Below are 16,306 nucleotides of genomic sequence, written 5' to 3'. Positions count from 1 at the left end.
CTGCAGCCTCCCTATGTGGGTGCTGCTGCTTCCCGAGAAAGCCAGAAAGACAGGAGTATCATCGGGGCGAGCTAGCTCTCCATTCACAGGATGGCAGAGGGGCTGTTCTAGGAAGCAGGTTGAGAAGGTAAAGGAATTTTCTTACCAAAGACCAGTGGTTTCAGCAGGCACAGCAGACAAGATGAAGAGAGAACCCAACAGCAAATGCAGATAAAGTCTAAATGAGGGTGATGGGGCAGCTGGTCGCAATCATGAGTGAAGGAAATGGAGCATAATATACCTCTCAGGTTCCAACCAGAGCCTGGTGAGCTGCGATGCCAATGGGAATGTTCTCTGGAAAGTTCTCAAGCCAGGGGCGCATGCCCAGCCTGAATCCTGGTGGAGGGCCCTGTGCTCAAGGAGATCAGGGTGGCTGTGGTAGTGGAGACCTCCCCAAACCGCTGGCCAGGAGACATCAGCAGTCAGTGGCTACTGAACAGGCAAGACCAGGACTGTTTCTAAGCAGGCTGCATTTGGGGATGTAAACAATCAGAGACCAGATGCAGAAATCCCCGGAAGAAAATCTCTCAGTATTAAATTATGGTGCAATAGGAATCTATCTACATAGTTAAACTACATAAGAATTACATTATAAACCATTTAAGTCTCAACATTGTATTCAAATGGGGAGGGAAGAGTAAAAACAAAATTATATTCAAGGCCTACCATCCACTGCTCGATGTCACCCCATTTTGTATCCAGCCCATAGTATTTCTATAGACAGAAGGGGAAAAAAATTAGGCAAGAAGTGAAATTTTTTAAAAAGGCAGTTGTCTAAGGCACTGTTCCGACATGCATTTCCAAACCGCCGTCCAGCCGCGCGGTGAAGGTAACACGCCAAGGCAAAGCAGTCAGCAACACACTTGGCTTCTACGCAGGGAGCCGCCACCCGTGCAGTCATGCAGGCTGTGAGCTGTGAAGAGAGATCCTCCCCGCCCATTCCATCCCGGCAAAGCAAGAGAGCCCAGGACGAAGCTTCCCCAGGACCAAGGGCCTCGGCGGAGAGCAAGACAGTAAAGCCGGCCCAGCAGCCTTCACGCCCCCTCGGACAGGCTGCTCATGCCTTCAAAGCAAACACGATGAAGGAATAAAACACCATCTAAGAGAAGGAGAAGCTCAGAGCCATTCCTGTGTTGGGACCTCAGGGAAACTGAGAGAAGAAGGGGAGAAACTGTGTGCTGACACTTGTTCTAGCTGCCTGGTGTCTATGCTGAGTCCAGGCCCATGAGAATTCAGACTTTGATGTCTTTGTAGCATGGACGGAGAGATGACTGCCACCCACAGAAGAGGCCTTGGTACAGAAGAAAAATATGCAGACCCACAAGTTATGCATGTCTGGAGATGACGTTAGCTCAGGGGTGTCCAATCTTTTGGCTTCCCCGGACCACACTGAAAGAAGAGTCTTGGGCCACACATAAAATACACTAACGATAGCTGATGAGCTAAAAAAAAAAATTTGCAAAAAAAATTTCATAATATTTTTTAAAAGTTTACGAATTTGTGTTCAGCTGCACTCACAGCCGTCTTAGGCCGCATGTGGCCCGTGGGTTGGACAAGTTTGCTTTAGTTTATACTTCCATGTTTTTATCTTGTTCAGTGGTCCAAGTTAAAATGAGAAAAGCAGACTCAGAACGGCTACTGCTGTCACTGAATTGGGGAATCCCAAAGGTAGGTGGGAACCCAGGTCATGGGCCCAAATAATGGGGTTTTGCTTTTCTGCTTTTTATTTAATTTCCAGTAAGAAAATCAAGAAACAACTAACCAAACTTCCATATTATAACACAGATGCGAATTTTCTCTTTATACATTAAAATCTGATAATCAAGAGAAAAAATCAGACGCTAGACATACAAGACCATTTTTGAAATTATTTTACAATAACCAAAACATGCTGTTGCTATGTTTGGTTTAGTTTCATTTCAAAGTGTGGTCAGATTTAAAAATATGCAGTTCTCAGATGGTCTTACCTCTTTCTCTTAGAGATGATGGTAAGTAGAAAATTGGAAGAGCAAAAATTAGGAGGGAGAATTTAAAATGCTTTTAAAAATTCAATAATACTGAACTCTACTATAAAAAGGACATGAACCATATCTTTTTCTGTAAGTTATTCCCTTGGAATATAAATTCAGAAAGGAAATAAAAGCAAATATATCCTAAAGTCATGTCTTAACTTCAGTGTCAGGGAAATGCATCAGCTTAAAGCTATTTTGCATTCAATTAATGTTAGCACCTGTCAAGTTCCAGATTTTTCACAAGTAAAATATGATGCCATCGCTCCTCCCTATCTTGGCTCAACTAGAAAGAGGGAAGCAAAATATGTTTTTAGAAGGATGAGGGCTATATAAATTCACAATACAATTATTTAAATTCCAAAAGAAATCTGTATTGTCAGTTTTTCTGTTTTCATAGATTTCTTTTTGCCCATTATATCTGCACACTCTATCTTGCTCTTTTCATGATGAAGAACCGGTATTGAAAATCATTCACCTTGTTCATGGGTGGTCTTTTTTTTTTTTATTGAGAGGGAGTCCCGCTCTGTCGCCCAGGCTGGAGTGCAGTGGCGCAATCTCGGCTCACTGTAAGCTCCACCACCTGGGTTCACGCCATTCTCCTGCCTCAGCCTTCTGAGTAGCTGAGACTACAGGTGCCCGCCATCACGCCGGGCTAATTTTTTTTTTTTTTTTTTTTTTTTTGCATTTTTAGTAGAGACGGGGTTTCACCGTATTAGCTAGGGTGGTCTCGATCTCCTGACCTCGTGATCCGCCCGCCTCGGCCTCCCAAAGTGCTGGGATTACAGGCGTGAGCCACCGCGCCCGGCCAGGGTGGTCTTCTAAGTGTCTACTGTAACTGCATTTCACGTCATTCCTGGGCAGAGAACGCCCCTAGTAACAGCAAGTGCAATTAACTAGTAGTTCCTGGGTTAGCCAGCAGCACTAGCACAGCAAACCCAGGGAGGGCAAACATTTCAAAAGTCAATCACTACCATGAGCCGGAAGCCATGCGGAGGGAAGCAGGAGCCGCACTACTTTCAGAAATAGCTTTGATCCCAGAGAAACTGTTCCGCAAAGCAGTTGGCTGGGCCGGAGGAGCAATCGCCGCCTCCTCTCCTCCCCAGACATCTCAGCGATGAGGAAAGCCTTCCCTTCCCTGGGCACACCTTTACCACAAAACTGTGCCTCTGCTCCTCCACTGCGGATTTCCGGGGCTCCTTCTAGCTTCACATTCTACACAAATTCATTCTGACAAAAGTTTTCACAATGTATCCCTGGCACGTTAGTGAAAAGAAACTAAAGTGACCTAGCAAAAGAAAGGCATGAATGCGAGTGGAAACGACCAGACAGAGCCCCTCTTCCAGGTTCTGGATGAGAGCGTCCTGCTGTCAGTCACAGGCAGGGCTCCCCGCCCGGCCTTGCACCTGTCCAGTTCTTCCCGAGGCTCTCTGAGGACGAGGAGGAACGCCAGCTGCAATATCCACTTCTACACTTGGGCCCTGGAAACACTAGCCAAGCACAAGAGATTCTGGCATCTACTTAACAAATTTCTTTGCACTCTTCGGGACAGCAGCTATGCAGAGTGCAGGGCGCCCGCGGGGAAGGCGATTCGTTCTGATGGCCAGCACAGGAATCCAACACAACAGGTCTTAAATCTACCGCCCGTGCATTCCGAGGGCCTGTGGGCTCTAACCTCTGAAATTAAGTGATCTTATTCTGATTTTCTCATCCGCTCTAAGAGAAAAATACAGTTGTTGTTCATCTAGAAACTAAATAAATTTATAAAAGGGAACTATCACAGATGTTGTAAGTATCAAACTAAATTCATTTATGGGAAAGATTCCCTTGTATACAAATTCTATAAATTCTCAAGGAACTCGCTCACTTCTGACTTCATTTTTGCTAGATCTTGAATCACTGACTTGGTTGTCTTTATTTTCTGTGTCCGGCCTGCCCAGTGTATTTACTTCTGAACCTCAGCTGCTTCTACAAAATATTAGGAAACAGAGAGGCGCATTATTTTATGATCTCTCAGCATTAGGGATGAATGGCAGGTTTATTTTATATCATCACTGTCTTTTTACTCAGATTTTTAAGTCAATATCTAATACTCTCTCAATATGTGGTAATCTGCATGGATTTTTTAAGTTTTCTAATAAAATCATCTTTTTCTTTCAATACATAATTTCAGAAGGCTATCCAAATTCTGAAATATAATTTTATTTTGCCTTACAATTACTTTTCTTCTTAAAGAAACAATTTTTAAATTTCTTGAGGAGAATGCAGATGAGAAAAGCATTCAGCACACAGAAATGTGTCTGACTGTGGCTTTGAGTGGGGCAGGATGAGGGTCTAGGCAGAATGTTCAAACAAATTCATACACAAAGTAGTAAAATAAACAGTAAGAACGTCTATGTATCTTCAGTGCAAGGTGTTATTTCTGAAAGGTGACCAGGCCCTTGGCAAGGAAAAAACAGTACATGCAAGTTAGAAAATAAAGAAGAGCCTACCTTTTGGACCTGATAGATCTATAGAGAAGGACAAAAGAAAAAAGAAATGTAAAATCCAATTAAAGAAGCTGTAACATCAGAATGAAAGGTTCTCCCCATATGAATCAAAGCCACAATGAATAACAGTAAAATGTGAATAAGAAAACATGTGAGGTCCCACTGACAAGAGTTTGTAATTTTATCACTCACTTTACATTCCATTTTAGATACATCGGGGAAATAGGGGCATAGCCACACGAATCTCTACCAAAAATACTGCTATTATTCTAATACAGAAGTCTGTATAACCTATTGCCATCAGTAAGAAAAAGTTCTTCCTTCATCTTTAATTCAAAATTTCCTTTTGCAGTAATAAAAGTTTAACCAAAAAGTGCAGAAACTTAATTGGAAAGTTAACTGGTCAAATTCACAAATAATGAAGAAAGAGGCTTTGATGTTCTGATTCACAGAGACACATACAGAATAACAGGAAAATTCCAGTTAAATGGAGTGTTCATTAGAATGTAACAGAAATCTTCCTAAAAGAGGTTATTATCATACATTGACACATTCGTTTGCTTCAGAGGTTTCTCTTAATTTTGTAGTAATCACTAGATAAAACTGAGATAGCTACTCATTTTCATTCATTCTTCATTAAGACATTTATCATATCAGGCACTATTGAAGGCACTGCCAAAACTGTGAGACCAAGAAGTTGGCATTTCTAGTCTTATATGGGGGAACACATGTGACTATATCCAACAATATGACTGTAAGAAACAAAGCATCTCTAACCAAAATGTGTATCAAGTCAGTAGCAAGAAAAGAGATACCCCGATCACCATTTTTTTCTATCAGTGTAGGTTCTCCCGAAGAAGTTCAAGGTTCCCTTGATTTTCCCAAAAATATGTACATTATTTTCCCCTAACAAATCCGTTAAAAAAGAGCTCATATCCTTTTAAACAGACCCTGGAATGCAGCTAGAGTAAGCTGTGGTGGGTTCTCGCCGTCTGTGTGCTGAAAAGAACCACCTCCACGCTTCCCTTGGGGGACACCAACCCCGGTCAGCTTCCTGCCCTTCTCAGTGTTCTCAGAGCGGCCCCCTCGAGAAAACCCTGAGCCTGCTCAGAAACGCCTGCATGCAGGGGAGATGGCTTTTGACCCAGATGAAAACAGGGATCAGGTTTCTCAATTTTTATACCAAAGTATCAACCCTACCCTTTAAACACTGGTCTTCCAAAAGGTATTCATTTCCCCTTAATCAACAACTTAAAATGCCAGTGCCCCAAGCTACCAGATTGTATAACCTCCAATTGTGTTAACTGGTTCTAATAATAGCCAGGCCCAGAGACTTGATATGCAAAGAAGAGTGTGAGGCACCTTCCTAAATCCTCCAGGCACCGCCCGAAGATGGTCCGAAGACGTGCAAGCTCAGACCCCACTAGCTCGACTCCCTCTTCCCTCTGGATGCATACACAGATGCTCATGTGTGTGAGTGCACATACACACACATGCACACACGAATGCGTGCGCACACACATGGGTACACCCCTCCTGGCCTCTGCCCCACCCTCTGGATCACATAAAAACACAGCTAGGTGAACGGCTACTGATTATGTATTTACAGAAAATTCTAACAAAATTGTCTATTTTATGTTTCATATTCCTGTGCCTCAAATTCCGCACCAAGAAGAACTTCAAGGCATGCTTCCACTTGGAAAGTGACTAGGATTATGTGGATCATTCTATTTCCCCCTCTGCTGTGGATGCCAGCATCCTCAGCGTGAACTTCAACCCCATGGTCCACGGACTCACTCCATCCTCCACTCTTACTTGTTTTTATTGTTGGCTGCAGAACTGATTTCGAGACAGAGGGGTGTGCTAGGAAGACCACAGGCTTTGCATCTTGTCAAACCCGGTTTGAACCTTGGCTTGGCCATTTTCTTGGATTCAGGGAAAACTGTGTCTCCCCCTAAGGCCTGTTTTCCCCACCTGTAAAGTTCGGGAAGATGCCCGCCACCGACGGTAGGTGACAGCCCCAAGCCCACCTCTGCTGCATGGCAGGGGCCCTGAGATGACCCCAATCCCAGGCTTCTCTGACTAGTAACAAAATACACATCTATCTTATTTAAGATCTTTCAATCCTTCTTTTGAAGAAGCAGACATAAACTTTAAACAAGAATGTCATCACCTTGCAAAGGCCCTAAATTCATGAAGGCACTGTTGCCGTCGTTAGGAACGCGTGCTGCGCTGGGCTGACTGGGCCGGCCCTTCCTCGTCTGGCTCTCGTCTCCCAGGGCAGCTTCCTGTCTGTCACATCCATCCTCTGCTGCCACAAAGAGTGGCTTTCTCCTCCGTAGAGCTGCTTCACTCCGTGTCCTCACTCACTATCTTGGCCACGTTCATTTCTCTGCCCCTCCCAGGCTCTCGTTCCACAACCTGGTAAATTTGGGTGGCTCTGGGTCCTGGTCCGTGACCAACCCCAGGCAGGAGTCTGCAGCCACGCCCACGACACCCGCCCTGTGTCATAGCCGCAAGCCACAGTCATGAGGGCAGAAGTGCAGGCATCAGTGATGAGGAAGCTGAGACTGCAGATCCACACAGGACCGTGCAAAAGGTAACGTTGGCCAAAGGTGCTGCCTGCTAGGGACACCATCCCCTCCTCTGGTCCCTGCTGTCTGAGAGCACAGACCAAAACCACCACTCTTGGTGGAGGACGTTCCACCGAATTTGCAACAGGATGAGATATTTTGACCCCTGTGGCCCCTGAAATATCTTTATGATAAAACCATGCAGCAGGGAGAATTTCAAAATCTGAATGCGATCTACTAAGCAAATGACATCTGTACACGTGCTGAAGAGGACAAACCATGGAGTTTTACATCAGATTTCATCAGATGTTCTCTGCAAGGCCCGTGCTCATCAGAGGCATCAGCGAGGGCTGCTCTGCACCCCCTTTTTACGATACTAAAATTAAATGCCCAAGACTTGGTTTCCCACCTGGAGTAGCAACTACTTTTTATTTTTTGACTTTTTGAAAGAGATGGGGGTCTCATTATGTTGCCCCAGTGGGAGTGCAGCGGCTACGCACAGGGACAATCACGGCTCGATCATTGCTTCAGGCTCCTGGGCTCAAGCAATGCTCCTGCTTCAGTGTCCTGAGTAGCTGGGACTACAGGTGCATGCTACCACGCCCGGCTTATTTTTCATTTTTCTTCTCGTGTGGCTTGGAATATTACAACAGAGATGCGGGAGTCCAGCAACAGACTGTCCTTACGTTGTACAATTAAAATGCAACAGAAAAGGGCTTCCTTTGAATCAAAGGAATAAAGGGATGCTTTGCTTTTAAAGGAGGCCATTCACATAGATGATTGCTTGCCTTAATTCATCTTAGTTATTTTTTAAATCAAGAACTTTTGCCCAACAACTTTGTAACAAGCTGCTTATATCAATATGTATATATTTAAATCAATTCTATCCATAATTAAGGATATAATATGGGGCAGGTGCGATGGTTAACGCCTGTAGTCCCAACACTTTGGGAGGCTGAAACAGGCAGATCAAGAGGTCAGGAGTTAGAGACCACCCTGGCTAACATGGTGAAACCCCATCTCTACTAAAAATACAAAAAATTAGCCGGGCGTGGTGGCCGGCACCTGTAGTCCCAGCTACTCAGGATGCTGAGGCAGGAGAATCGCTTGAACCCAGGAGAAGGAGGTTGCAGTGAGCCAAGATTGTGCCACTACACTCCAGCCTGGGTGACAGAGCAAGATTCTGTCTCAAAAAAAGATACAATATATTTTTATCTAAATGTTTAATTTGGAAGATGTACGTACATACTGTATAATTCTTTTTTCACCTTGATTTTGTAGAAATCCTAGGTTTGTATTCTTGATGAAAGTAACTTTCGTTACATCTACTGTACAAGAGAAAGATGAAGAAAGGATGACGGATGCTATCATGAAGGCTGAGTAGGGCCCGCTCACAGCTTCACGGCCATCTGCATCCTCTGGGCCCTTGGCTCTGCTGTAACAACAGAGCTGAGACACAGGAACTATGAACAGGGCAGGGGGCCTTAAAATCCCATCAACCGTGCGAAACCTGCCAGAACAACAAAATATTTTGGGAAATTCTTTTTATAACTCTTTTACAACCTTAATAAAAAACAAAGACTGAGGTCCTATTGGGGAGCCAGGCAAAATGAATTAAAGTCGGATAAGCCTCAGAACGCCAGCATTAGCCTGAGGGGGTGGCTTCTGGCTCTGGAGAAAGAGGCAGCCGTCCGCTCAGGACACACCGCTTAGGACACAGCGATGTGTCCTAAGAAACAGTGGCCACTGCCCGCCAAATTAACCACCTTGCCCACCTGCTGCCGTTAGGTTTCTAAAACAGATGGAAGGGGCCAGCAGTGTCCTGCACACAAGGAGCTTGAGAGCATCCACTGAGGTATGAACAGACATTTCTACAGAGACACTGATACTGGGCCGTGTGAAAAAGCACTTGAAATTGTCATTTAAAATATATATATGTAAGCCAGGTGTGGTAGCTCATGCCTGTAATCCTAGCACTTTGGGAGGCCAGGAGGTCAAGGCAGGAGGATCACTTGAGATCAGGAGTTGGAGACCAGTCTGGTCAACATGGCGAAACCCCGTCTCTATTAAAAATACAAAAATTAGCCAGGCATGGTGGTGCGCACCTATAATCCCAGCTACTCGGGAGGCTAAGGCATGACAATCGCTTGAATCTGGAGGCGGAGGTTGCAGTGAGCGGAGCTTATGTCACTGTACTCCAGCCTGGGCAACAGAGCAAGACTTGATCTCAAAAAAAAAAAAAAATTATACATATACATATTTAAAAACCAGTTCAGAATAAAAGCACTATTCCTTCAGGTGGCCTCCGGCACCACTATGGATACCAGAGCTTGAGTGTGCAGGACGGTTCCCAGGGCTCGGTGACACTGCCCAGCCTCTGCATGCAGGTTTCTACACGGAGCGGCAACCTCCTAGCAGCAGAGGGCAATGAGCACGTTAGACCGGTGGCAGGGCCCCAACCCTGCAGGGAATGTGGCCAGCTTGGTCTTTGCTGGGAATGTGGCGGGATCTACAACCACTGAAAGAGAATCTGGAAATTCAGGTTTTTATTGGAAATCTCACTGGTTTTAAACACTGGCTCGCCTTTTTACATTTGGCTATGTAAGCCAAACAAGAAAATCAACCCTGGGGAAGGCAGCTGGTTACTCCTGTCTAACAAAATAAATTCAAATCTTCTTAAGAAGAAAAGCCCTTGGGGGTGAGCTCGGGTGTGGACGGTCCCTTGGCCCCAGGGCATGGCCCACGGGAGAACATGGACTGAGTGGGGTCTCAGCTTCTATGTCTCTGAGGTCAGAGAAAAGGTCACACCATAACTGTGAGTTAAAGAACCCTCATGCTGTCGGAAATGACTCCCAGCTCCAGCTCCAGATGATGAAAATAACTTGCAAATGGCTTGAGCAGGTGTGTCAACACATTGCTAGCCATTTTCCCAGGGAGGAATTTCTTCCTTGCCTGCTTCATCCATGTGTTCATTCCTGTCTCTCTATCACACAGGAGCTCTAGATATCCTGAAACCTGCAGCCCGTGTGTGACCAACACTGTACAAACCACGGGGGACGTATTTTTAAACAAAACAATCTGGCCAGTTTAAAAACTCATTAATCCATTCTTCTTTTCTACTTTAATCCAGAGAATCTAGACTCTAGTACAACAGTTAGAACCTAAAGCTCAGACCCTGAACATTTTGGCTCCCTGCAGCTGGAAACGACGATCTTCACAGGCAAGAGGCTTCTAAGCCCCTCTCAGGAGCCAGCAGGTCTGAGCAGGCATGCCTGATATCCATGCTATGTGCACTCCTGGCCTGACCTTGGGCAGAAGTCAGGCACAAACGTACTCCGACCACGAGCAACGTGAGCCAGCCAGGTGCGTCTGCAGCAACAGGTGCCTGCCCTTGCACGCTGGGCCCAGAACGCAAATCACTATGAAAAGACCCAACGAGGAGTCCCAAACGTTACCTCCTTCTGCTGCCGCTCCAGCTCCTTCATGCGGATCTCACGAGCCTCCGCGCGGGCCGCCCGTTTTGCAGCGAGCCGGGCCTCCGCCTGAAACAGACAGAATATCTTGTCAGAGGACAGAGCAGCGGGCACCTTCCCAGTGGAGGGTCGGCAGTGATGATGCGGAAAGAAAATCTTGTTCAGAGTTTAACAGATATACAGCAATAAATTTCAGACTAATAGAGTAAAAGGGTGGTCACAAGCAACAGAAATAGTCCTTATAAGAATTGCTACCATTTATCAAGCCCTTACCACATGCTAGGCAGGAACTATTCTAAGAGCTTTATGGATATGATGCCATGTACTTGCTGAAATAGCCTCATTAGGCAGAGACTGTTACCATCCCCAGTTTAAATATGAGGGAACTAAGGCACAGAGAGGGTAAGTAACTTGCCTGAGGTCACACAGCCTGTAAGTGGCAGGGCTGGGCAGTCAGCCTCCCTCTGGAGCTCTGACAGACGCATGGAGCGGAGTGTTAACAGCTGGATGCTACTTCAGGTTTCCAGTTCAATCCCTCGCTTTACAGAGCAGAAAGTGGAGGCCTGGAGAAGTTGCCAGACCCATCTGAGGTCATAGGGCTGGCAGGTATGGAGCTGGGACTGTAATCCCAGCGAACTCCCATCCAGTCACTTCTCAGCACACATGCACTCTCAGCTTCCCCTTCAACACAGCCGTGCCAGGAGTCCGTCTTTTCCCAACACAATGTAGATCACAGCAGAATGGTTCTAGCTGTTGGGAGTCCTTCCTTGCACTAAAAAATTAGCCTCCATATAAGTATTTTTCAACTTGTAGCTGTTCTGCCACATTCTGCTCCATGAGAACGTTTCAAATGCTTGAGCAGGAATGGATATGATGCTATCGAGCTTGGCATCTGAACTGTTTCTACAAACGACTTACAAAACATTTTACAAACTGCATGTGTATTCACTGTTTCATGTGATACAACAACCCAGTAAACTCGATGGCATAAGTGTTACTGAATGTAGGTTTTCTGGTATCAAAGAAACCCCACCCTCTTTCTACTTCAGTTTTTTTGAGAATACGTCTGTAATCCTTCCACCAATGGTTCTATAAACACAGTTTTCAGACGTCTTGCATAATGTTTTCCTTTTTTTCTTCCTTTTTTTTTTCTTTTTCCTTTGGGGATGGGGTCTTGTTCTGTCGCCCAGGCTGAAGTGCAGTGTGTGTGTATTTACAGGTGTGATCACATCTCACTGAAGCCAGGAACTCCGGGGTTCTAGCAACCTCACTTAGCCTCCTGAGTAGCTGGGACTACAGGTATGCACCACCACAACTGGCTCCTAGATAATATTAAAATGGGACTTCCGAGGTGGCTAGCAAGCTCCTGGCATGGGGGTGGTCCTGACAGGGACATCCATCTCTCCCATCCTAGACTTACACTATATTACAGCTGTATCTTCTTTCTCAATTTTAATCTAAGTTGCAAACTGGCCATACTTGATCTGTCGTCTTGAGGTTGCCTGGCTTATATCCTCATGAGGAATCTGTTCTATTCGCTTGGCTCCTTTATCAACCCACCCCATGTCTTTCAAATCAAGGGGTGTCAAAAATCACAATTGCATCAAGAGTTTGATACCTTGTTGCCATTTTCAATTTCCAAGACCACAATACATGGTGTGAAGGGCCTATTGGGGCCAGGCTAGGCATGGTGGCTCAGGCCTGGAATCCTAGCACTTTGGGAGGCCGTGGCAGGTGGATCTCTTGAGGTCAAGAGTTTGAGACCAGCCTGGGTAACACGGTAAAACCCTGTCTCTATCAGCAATACAAAAATTAGCCAGGTGTGGTAGCACACACCTGTGGTCCCAGCTACTTGGGAGGCTGAGGTGGGAGGATCACTGGAGCCTGGGAAGTTGAGGTTGTAGTGAGCTGTGATTGTGCCACTGCACTCCAGCCTGGATGACAGAGTGAGACCCTGTCTCAAACAAAAGAAAGGCCTCTTGGGTCTATACAAAGATCTAGCAAAGAGGAAAGAGACAGGGAAGGAAAGGCATTAGAGTGACGTCCTACAGCCCTACCAATGGGCCAGCAAAGTGACCAAGGCCACGCCAAGGGCAGCCCTTCCTAGTAAGGCAGGTGGCTCTGTGCCATTGGCTCAGTTTCTAAGTCAGTTCAGAGCAGGCATGAGGTTTCAAAGCAGCCATAGCCCACCAGCTTGGGGGTTGGGAGGCGGAGGAACAGAGAGGAGGGGCTAGGAAAAGAGAAGGGAGGCCATACAGAAAGAAGGGGAGCAGAGGGGTGAGATATAAGAAAGAGGAAAGGGTTGGGGGAAAGAAGGGCACCAGAAGGGAACGGAGGGAGAGACAAGGGCAGTCGACTGAATTCTGGGTTGGTCTCCAAAACTCTGATGTACACGCCCTGCATAGCCCTCTCCCACTGTGTGGGACCGTGGAATTGTGGGCTGGTCCCCAAGACTCCCACCACCAGTGTATCTGCCTTGCATACCCCTCTCCCACTGAGTGTGTGGGACCATGGACATAATGGATGACACCACTGTAATTAGGCTGTATTACGTGGCAAAGAGTATTAAAAAATAATTAAGATCCTTCATCAGTTGACTGCCTTGCTCAAAAGAGAGATTATCCTGTGGGCCTGCCCCAATCAGGAGAGCCCTTTAAAAGACGGTCTAGAAGTCAGTGTCCTTGCTGGCTTTGAGAAAGCAAGCTGCCCAGTGGGAGGGACCTCGACGAGCTGAGAGCAGCCCCTGGCTGACTGACACCAGCAGAACAGTGACCTCAGTCCTACAACCACAAGGAACTGAATTCTTCCAACAAAAATGTGGCTCAGAAGAGGGGCCCGAACTCCAGAAAGACCCCAGAGTGGCCAACACCTTGGTTGTAGCCTTGTGAGACCTGAACACAGGACCCAGTGGGGCTGAGTCCAGGCTCTTTTTTTTTTTTTTTTTTTTTTTTGAGACAGGGTCTCCCTCTGTCACCCAGGCTGGAGTGGCGTGATCACAGCTCACTGCAACCTCCGCCTCCCAGGTTCAAGTGATTCTCCCATCTCAGCCTCCCGAGTAGCTGGCACTACAGGGCAGGTGCCACCACACCGGCTAATTTTTGTAGTTTTTATAGAGACAGGGTTTTGCCACATTGCCCAAGCTGGTCTCAAACTCCTGGGTTCATGCCATTCACCTGCCTCAGCCTCCCAAACTGCTGGGATTACCAGCATGAGCCACTGCGCTTGGCCAATGTGCCCAGACTCCTGACTACAGAAACTGTGAGATCATAACTACGTGTTATCCTAAGCCGCTGAATTGTGGATATTTATTACACACTAGCAGATAACAGAAGGAGAGGAGGCCTGAGGTGACTCCTGCTCTCACAGGGAAAGTATCTCTGTGAGCTGAGTGGGGTCCCAGGCACCTGCATGCCCACCCACTTCCCTGCCTGCCTGCCCAGCTCCCCACCCTAATCCAGCTTAGCTCTGCTTGGGTCTGGCCAAAGGTCCTTGCAGAGCTCGCCCGCCTGAGCATGCGGTACTCCACCTGGGGGCTCCCTGTCAGGCGTCCCCACTCCAGACTCGCAAGACTCCAAAACAATGTCCTGTCAGAGCCAGCTGCTCTTGGGGGCCCGCCCTCCACCAAGGAAAAGGTTCCCATCATGGCCCGCCTTCGGCCTAACAGGTCTACCCCCATCCCTCACTTGGGGATAATGACATTTAAAGACTAAAAAACAGTGACCTTTGCTGGGAGGCACATGGGCTTGGGCTGACAAAGGAACCCCACGGATGCACCATGTTACGGCATCAATTCCTCAGGAGGACACGCGCCCACCTCCAGGACAGGTCAACTATGGCGATCTCCACCTTACATGAGAATTCAGAAAGAAGTCCATTTGTCACTGAATACAATTCCAAATCCTTGCAACCCCCGCCTTCTAAAACATCTCCATCCCTTACGATCCTCACATGACTCATATGTGGAAAACAAAGCGCTGGCAATACCGGAAGTGGCAATTTAGTTTACGGGCAATTCTTGGAATCTGCCTGACTAAACACCAACAAATATATGAGCCAGCATTTAAACTGGCACAAAACCCATGCATGACCATCTTCACGAACACAAAACTACACACTTAGCCACAGAATAACTCTTGCCACTCGCTTAAGATGCCTGAAAGAAAATCTGCAGAGTTGGCCAGGCGTGGTGGCTCACACCTGTAATCCCAGCACTTTGCGGGGGCCGAGGCAGGCGAATCACCTGAGGTTGGGAGATTGAGACCAGCCTGGCCAACATGGTGAAATCCTGTCTCTACTAAAAATCTACTAAAAGTACAAAAAATTAGCTGGGTGTGGTGGCGGGTGCCTGTAATCCCAGCTACTCGGGAGGCTGAGGCAGGAGAATGGCGTAAACCCGGGAGGCGGAGCTTGCAGTGAGCTGAGATCCGGCCACTGCACTCCAGCCTGGGTGACAGAGCAAGACTCCGTCTCAAAAAAAAAAAAAAAAAAAAGAAAAAAAAAAAAAGAAAGAAAGAAAGAAAAGAAAATCTGCAGTTTTGACAAAATTCTTCCCTAAACAGAGACACTGCGAAGAAAGGCACAGCAGCCTGACGGGGCACAGCAGATGACAGACAGTGGGAAGAGTGCTGACTGTGCAGACGCGGGTTCTCAGGGATCAGGGCACCTTGCGCCAGTGCTCCAGTGGTGCAGGACGAATCCTTTATTGACTGACACTTTTGTAAAATATAAAATCTCATGAAGGGCCACAGCCATGTCAGACTGCTTGAAGAGTTTCGGAACACGGCCTGTCACTTTCTGTGAGTAGCCTGTGGGCTAACCATGGCCCCCGGAGGTCACAGGAACGCACTGTGCTGTGAATGCAGGGTGGTGTCTCAGCACCGCTTGAGATGGTGGGAGGGATTTCCAAAATGCGGTTTAGGTGTCCAGTCTCCCGGGAAACAGGCAAAGCGCCTGGTGACAATGTACATGTGATGAGGACCACATGGGGGAAGAAACGTGGGGCCGGGGCTGCTGTGGAGAACTTGACCCAACGCTGGGGGGCTGCGGAAGGCATCCGCAGGACAGGAGCCCTAAGCTGGACCCTGAAACAGGACAAGCAGAGCTGGGTGGCTGCGACCAGGGGCTGGTGACGAGGAGTGCAGACACCTGGGGTGCAGACCCTCGCCCTCAGCCTCCATATCTGGAACCTTGTCTTGAAAGAATTCAGAACCACTGAAGGGTTTTAAGAACACAGCGGAATCTGACTTTTGTTTTAGAAACAGGGCTCCGATAGAAACGTGGGGAGCAGGTATGGGGTGGGGAGAGCAACAGGAAACCCAGGAAGCGAGTTGAGGGGCTGCTTCCAGCATGGGGACAGGAACGGGCTGGGCTGCAGAGGATCAAGCCCAGTGGCAGAGTCCAGGCCCGTGGAGTTTGGGATACAAAGCAAAAACTGCACAGGGCTTCAGAGAACTCAGGAGACCAGACTGCGCATACCCCAAATGGCCTGCAGGCTGAGTCATTCTTTCACCCCGATCCGGGCTTGCTGGATCCTCCACTGATGAGATTAGAACAGCAGCTTCTTGTCATGGTCCTCACTAGTGTCCATGGGGGCTGGTCTGTCCCTACCCCACAGGAGCCAATAGGGAAAGAGCGAACACTCGTCTGTTCCTGGGGTCCTACACTCTGAGGCCTCCCTTCTCTGCCCATGCAATCTCTGCTGGGATACTAAAACACTGAGGAGT

At 47.2% G+C, this 16,306-nt stretch overlaps 1 protein-coding gene across 35 annotated transcripts in view; it reads right to left on the bottom strand.

Annotated features, from left to right (window-relative positions):
• LOC105473834 (LRR binding FLII interacting protein 1) overlaps positions 1 to 16,306 on the bottom strand; it is a 170,549-nt gene that overhangs the window by 71,089 nt on the left and 83,154 nt on the right. For 25 of the 35 annotated variants that reach the window (XM_011727948.2, XM_011727947.3, XM_071073671.1 and 22 more), the window contains exons 2-4: positions 10,566 to 10,652; positions 4,541 to 4,558; positions 706 to 753 (exon numbers count right to left, since the gene is read on the bottom strand). In XM_011727948.2, coding sequence (XP_011726250.1) covers positions 706 to 753; positions 4,541 to 4,558; positions 10,566 to 10,652 — 153 coding nt within the window. The remainder of the gene's footprint in view (positions 1 to 705; positions 754 to 4,540; positions 4,559 to 10,565; positions 10,653 to 16,306) is intronic. The other 10 variants (XM_071073665.1, XM_071073668.1, XM_011727934.3 and 7 more) reach the window with 1 other exon arrangement.

This window comes from Macaca nemestrina, chromosome 11, assembly GCF_043159975.1.
Source record: "Macaca nemestrina isolate mMacNem1 chromosome 11, mMacNem.hap1, whole genome shotgun sequence".
In the NCBI taxonomy this organism is placed as follows: Eukaryota; Metazoa; Chordata; class Mammalia; order Primates; family Cercopithecidae; genus Macaca; species Macaca nemestrina.
The sequence above is the reverse complement of the archived record's forward strand: the minus strand, read 5'-3'. Positions and strand labels throughout refer to the sequence as shown.